This window comes from Cariama cristata, unplaced genomic scaffold, assembly GCF_000690535.1.
Source record: "Cariama cristata isolate BGI_N322 unplaced genomic scaffold, ASM69053v1 scaffold2785, whole genome shotgun sequence".
NCBI lineage: Eukaryota > Metazoa > Chordata > Aves > Cariamiformes > Cariamidae > Cariama > Cariama cristata.
The window spans coordinates 5,146-11,352 of record NW_009615591.1 but is presented as its reverse complement, the minus strand read 5'-3'; the positions used below and the strand labels follow the sequence as shown (position 1 = coordinate 11,352).

Here is a 6,207-nt window from a genome sequence, read left to right as displayed (position 1 = left end):
TCCCCCGGCCTCTGGGGCTGCCTGCTTGCTGCCTGGCCCTGGGCAGGACAGCCTGTACCCTTCCCTTTGGGCATCTCCCCCAGAACCTAGGATCCCAGACCCCTTCCCAAAGCCACTGCGATGATCCTGGTGTCATGATCCTGATGGAAGGAGCTGCTTTCTCTGCTGCCAGCCTGGGAAATCCTGGGCTGGGTGAGGATAGCCTAGGGGGGAATGATCCTGCTGGGCTGGCACTCCTGCATGTTTTCTAATAATTTCATGTGGGGCTTCAGCAGCAGGTGAGACCTATTTGCTTCTGACTTTACTGAGGTGGGTATAAGGAGAGGTGTGAAAACTGCCTAAATAATTCAGTTATTTCCAATCTGTGCTGATGAAGCGTAGGCAAGCTGCTCTTCGTGCTCCCAGGAATTATTCCGGGACCTGGGGAAAGGCGAGCAGGCTGCTTGTCCTCCGAAGAGGGGATGCTGAGGACCCCCCCGCCGCCGGGAGCGGGGCTGCGGGGCGATGCTCCCATCTTGCGGACGGTTTCGGCATCGGCAGCGGGGAGGGACCGGGTGGAGAGAGGGAGTGGGAGTGGGAGTGGGAGGGGGACAGCCCGGTCTCCGCCTCCTGCAAAGCCTCGCCCCCCTGGGAAACCGCCTTCCTTCCCCGGAGCCCATCACCGCACCCCGGCTCTGGTGTGCCCGAATTCCTAGAGGTGCGGGACCAGGCTTGGAGTGGGTTCCGTGGGGCCCCCACGCTGAGCTGGCCACCCCCCTGGGTGTCCTAGCGCTGAGGTGGCTGCCCATCCCCGTGGCATCCCGCTCTTACCTGGAGGCCGGCGTTGACCCTCAGCCGGGGTCCCTTGGAGCTGCGGGGCAGGATGGTGATGAAGAGGGTGCTGGGCTGGCTCTGCCGGTCCATCTCGGAGACGTTGGCCAGGAGGGTGAAGCTGTCGACCAGCGCCCGGGGGCCATCCTGCCTGTACTGGATCCGCTGGCTCTCCACCTGCGGGGCAGGGGCCGAGTGACCCTCCGGGGAGGACACGGGCCACCGGCCCTGCTGGGGAGGGGACCTGTGCACCCGCCTGGGAGGAGGGAGCAAGCTGCCCACCTACCACTTGCTCTGGGCATCCCTGCGGGATGGATCCAGTGCAAAGACCGGGATCCCCACGGGAAGCAGAGCGGGAGCACAACATGGGTGCTCTGCCTGCATCCCTACTCTGCAGCCCCAGGGACATTTAAACACACCTTGGGGGTTGATGCATGCCCTGTCCACAGGGGCAAACCTACCACCCCAAACCCTTCTGTCCTGAGGGCAAATATCTCTGATGGGGAGAGAAGCCCTGCAGCCTTCCCCAGTCTCTCAGTGCAACTGGCGGCTGGAGCCCACCCCTGGGCTCTTCCCAAACCCCTTGGGAAAGCAGTGTGGTGGGCAAGCGAGTGGGCACCCTTGGCTGCTCTGTACCTCGCTCCAGGTGAAGCTGTGCAGCCCACCATCCTCGGGCTGCTCGCTGTTCAGGAGGGTGCCAAACCGGGGGGGCTCGAGCACCCTGAACTCGACACCGAGAGCTGCGTAGTAGGTGTTGGGGATGTTGAGGATGCCTGTGGAGAGGGTAGCAGAGCCACCTCCTGGCACTGTGATGTTGTGGACATCCAGGGGGATGGTGATGGGGAGCACAGCCAGGCTCACCACCACCCCCTCCAGCGGGTCGACGCCGCCAGCTGTGATGTCCACGACAAACTGGTCACGTTCCTCCTTCGGCTTGGAGTGGAGGTAGAGGACTCTGCCGTTGTTGATGTCCTCCTGGGTGAAGGACTGGATGGGGTCCAGGCTGGGTTGTTCGTTTGAGTCTTGACCATGCTGAAGCATTGCCAGGAAGCCAGAGGCTGGGGGGCTGCTCACCAGGTAGACTATGTCTTGGGGAGGAATCTCTTCGTGGGTCACCTGGGAGTGTGGGGAAGACAAGGCATGAGTGGGGGGCTGGTGCCTGGAAGGTTGGGCTGCCCCACAGCCCACCACTGTACAAACCCCCAAGGCTTTGCTGTAGGATGAGCTGCAAGAGTCACCTTCCTGAGCCCATGCCTGAACCCTTCCTGTGACCCTGGGCAGAGCCTGGTATGGATGCAAGTCCTTTGCTCTAGGCAGGTGAGAGTAAAATGGAGTCCCACTGGTGGTTATCCTGGTTTGGTGGCCAGGAAAGTGATGCAGGCTTGGGGAATGACTAGAGAGTGGGATACTCACCAGTAAGTGCTCCTCCTTGATCCCAGCTGCTTCGCCCTGGAAGACGTGGATCTCCTTGTGGTTCACTATGCGCAGAGGGCTGGGATGGGTGTCCAAGAACACGCTGACGGCCAGCGTGTCCTCCACCATCACCTCATTTGCTTCTACAGTGAACTGGAGCTCATCCCGGCTGTTCCTGCTTCCATTGTGGTGGTAGGAGATCTCTCCTGCTAGCAGGTCCCTCTGGGAGAAGGCCATGACTGGCTGCTCCCCTCTCAGCACGGTCCCCCACCTCGGGGGGCTTGTTATCAGGAACCGTATTTCTTCATCTGACCTGATGTCCATGTTGGTCTCCAGGCTGAGGACAGAGGAGTCAATGCTCCCTCGGCTGCCTTGGTGAATGACTAGACCGGTGTTGTTGACTATTTTGATGTAGGGGTCTGATGCCTGTACTTCCAGGAGGGCTGTGGTTTGGTGGAGGCCATCCGAGACCTGTAGCTGGATCCAGCCCCGGTCAGCCCCCGAATGGACAAAGAGGATCTTCTTCTTCCTCAAGTCATCCTGTGTGAACCGATAGACCTGGCGGCTTCTGTCATCGACAGACACGATGCTACCAAACAAAATGTCCTTCCTTGCCAGCACCAGTTGCATGTCGGAGAAGCCAGAGTCCTTGTCAGCAAAGGCGATGTCATCTGTCGTCAGCAGGTGCTGCCCATTGCGCACCACATTGAAGACCTTGTTCACTACCTGGACCGGGGTGTGGTCATTGATGGGCTGGATGGAGACCCTGAAAACACCTCTCACCTCCTCTGCATCGGGCTCAGCGCTGCCCTCGCCCTGCCTGATTGCTACGAAAGGGATGTCATCCTCCAGTGTCTCGGAGTCATCGTGCTGGTACAGCAGCCGACGGTGAAGGATGTCATCATTGGTGAACTCTGTGATCTCCTCTCTGGAGGCCCACCCATGGGATGCAGCCCAGGCGAGCCTCCCGTGTGCTGGTCCCTCAATCACTTCGTAGAGGTAGTCCATGCTGTTCATGCTCTGCACAAACAAGTGGTCCTTGGAGATGATGGCTTGTCCCCCTTCCGGCACAGTCAGGAGGACGTTGGTCAGGGCTGGTGCATCAGGGTCCCCACCAATGCTGATTCTGTAGGTATAGACGGGAGAGTGCTGCTCACCGGCGCGGATGCGAAACTGGAAGGTGTCCTCGGCTTGCTGAGAGTTCCTGATGGTCACGCTGTAGCTCAGGTGGTTTCTTTGCAGGTCATCTTGGGTAAACCCAAAGCCTTCGGTCAGCCTGTTGCCGAGCAGCTCCAGGTTTCCCTTTTTGGGAGCCTGGATTATCACATAGTGGAAGGGGACTGGGGCAGAGTTTGGATCTTCCAACATTGCCTCCAGCTCCTTACTGGTGATATTGCTGTGCCGCTTGTTCTTCATCTGGAGGGGGACCATGGTCCTCATCTTAATGGTGGCTCTTTTAATCCTTATGAGAAAGGTGTTGTTTTGCAAGACCTTCTGCCCCACCTGGACTTTGAATCTCAGCTTCTCCACGCTGTCTTCCAGCCGGTGCTCTGAGTCTGTGCTAAAATACTGGATGCGCCCTTGCTCCAGGTCTTGCTGGTGGAAGGACTCGACTTTTTTCCATTCCCCTCCCATGCTCCCTTGCTTCTGGACCTCACCATACCTTAGAGGCTCTGTGAGGAGGTACAGGATGGAGACCCGTTGTTGCACTGCGTTTGTCTCCACTGACAGGTTGGCTGTGGTTATGCGTGCAGCCCCTCCTTGGGAGATGGAGAGGCCGGTGTTGTTGTGCAGGCGGATGTCGGGGTCAATGGCGAGGATCCTCAGGGTGGCAACGGGGCTTGGGACTGTGCCGTCGCTCACCTGCAAGGTGAGCTGTAAGTCAGTCCCACTCTGGTGCACGTAGACTACGTTGCCTGCTTCCAGGTCCCTGCAGGAGAACTCTTCGATGGGCACTCCAGGGTGAAAGTCATACTCCACATAACCCTCCTCCATCTGCTGGCCACCGTGCAGTTGGAATTCAAGGTCATCACAGGAAGTGTCATCATCTAGGACCTGCAGGATGTCCGTGGTCAGGTGTTTGCGCGTGTGCTTCAGGATTGTCATGTGGTTCCCAAGGGGAAAGATCACCTGTGGGGCGTCATTGATGGGGTTGATCATGATGGGCAGCAGGTACACCTGCCCCTGCCGCAAACACTCTGGGACCCCTTCCTGGGCAGTCACTGTCACCTCCAGCATCAGCTGGTCCATGGGCCCCTCGGAGCCATCGTGGATGTATCTGACTTTCCGATTCATGATGTCCAGCAAGGTGAACTTCCTTCTGCTCCTGGACCCAGGAATGTCCAGCTCCAGCTGGCCGTGCCTGGGGTCATTGGTGATGCTAAAGAGGATTTGGGACTGTCGGATGTTTGCAAGGCTCAAGTCTACTGTTGGCTGGGCGTGTTTCCACTCCAGATAGGCTGTGCCCCCTTCAGAGACGATGAGGGGGCTGACGTGCAGCAGTCTGCTGATGTTGGCGAAGGCAGGTGGGAAGCTGTCGTCTGGCTGGCACGGTTCCACCACCAGGCCTGGTGCTCCTGACCAGACATCTGGAGGTGGGGAGGTGGGAGCCTCATCCTGCTCATACACCTCGTCATAGTCCCAGTAGTGCTCCTGCTTTCCACAGCCTGATGTGATGTCCTTCGTGATCACGGCATCTTGCAGACTCCTCCTCTGCAGATTTATCCGCAGGTCCTCCAAGCAGCCAACAAACGAGTTGTTGGTCATTGTCCACACCGAGATGAAAGAAAGATGATGCTCCCTCAGCCTTTGCGAAGCTTTTTCGTTCATACCTCCGATGAAGAGGTTTCCCTGAAGGTCCAGGTAGTTGTTGATGCCCCGGTTGGATGTGGATGAGGCGTAGTAGTCTATCAGTATCTCAAACTTGTGGATGTCCGTGTAGACTTTGACATAGTGCTGCTGCTCATCACTGATGAAGACATTGTTGTGTAGGATGATGATGCCATTCCCCTTCTCAACAAACCCTCTCAGGCGCCCGTTGGAGATCTCCAGGTAGAAGAAGTCATTCTCCAGCCCCGCATGGTAGATGAGGGGTGCCTGAGTGATGCTCGTCGTTATCACAAACTCAATGGTCGCTTCCTCCCTCGCATCCCACGTGGGAAACGCGATGTAGGAGTGTGGCCCCAGGAACCCAAAGGGGTCCTCGGGCTCCGCAGAGAACTGCGTGCTGCAGCCTTCCTGGACCCTGTGGAAGATCTTAGAGCTGCCATCAGAGGACAGAGGGGAGAGGACATCCAGGCCGTTGAACGTCACTAAGTGGAGGCAACCTCTGAAGGGTGAGCTGGCCTCAGCGAGGTATGGCAGGTCAAGGCTGCCTGTCCCACCAGCATAGAGGCCGTACTGGATGTCCAGCTCCCGTACAGGTCCTGCGATGTCCACAGAGCTGTTGAAGAGGCCGTCAATGGTCAGCGTCATCCTCCCGTCTTCCACCAGCAGCTCCACGTCATGCACCACCAGGTTATTGAGCTGCAGCTCTGCTGGGGACTGCAGGGTCACCTCCTCCGAGCCCAGCTGCAGCCTGGCCTGCAGGGAAGGACACAGAAAGGGCTCAGCTCAAGCAAAGCGTTATCTGCAGCACAGGAGACACCTCTCCACCTACCAGAAATACCTGCTGGAGCGCGGACCAGTACCTCGGGGCTCGTGAGTGTTTTGGTCCCTCGGTTCGCTGCTGTGTGCCTTGCCCTCCTCTGCCTCTGGGCATGCTCGCCCCTCACCCCGCTGTGGGCATGCCCTCTCTGTTCTGCGCTCTGAATTTCTCTCCTTTTTCACTCGTTCTCAGCAAACCTCAGTCTCAGGGCTGTTTCCCTGGGGTCCTCCATCTCCCAGTCCCACAGCTGAGTTTTTTTCCTCTCCCCGCCCAGAGGAGCCCTGCCAGATGCTGGCTCCTCTTTCCCCGCTCCATCCTGCCCGCCGCCCTCCATCCCC

The 6,207-nt window shown here is 58.5% G+C and overlaps 1 protein-coding gene across 1 annotated transcript in view; it reads right to left on the bottom strand.

Moving 5' to 3' along the window:
• The window catches only part of CSPG4 (chondroitin sulfate proteoglycan 4), a gene marked incomplete at its 5' end in the record, with an annotated part of 14,208 nt that overhangs the window by 7,045 nt on the left and 956 nt on the right, over positions 1-6,207 (bottom strand). The window contains 3 exon segments of the mRNA XM_009699851.1: positions 811-987; positions 1,447-1,926; positions 2,224-5,805. Of these exon segments, the coding sequence (XP_009698153.1) occupies positions 811-987; positions 1,447-1,926; positions 2,224-5,805 (4,239 nt within the window).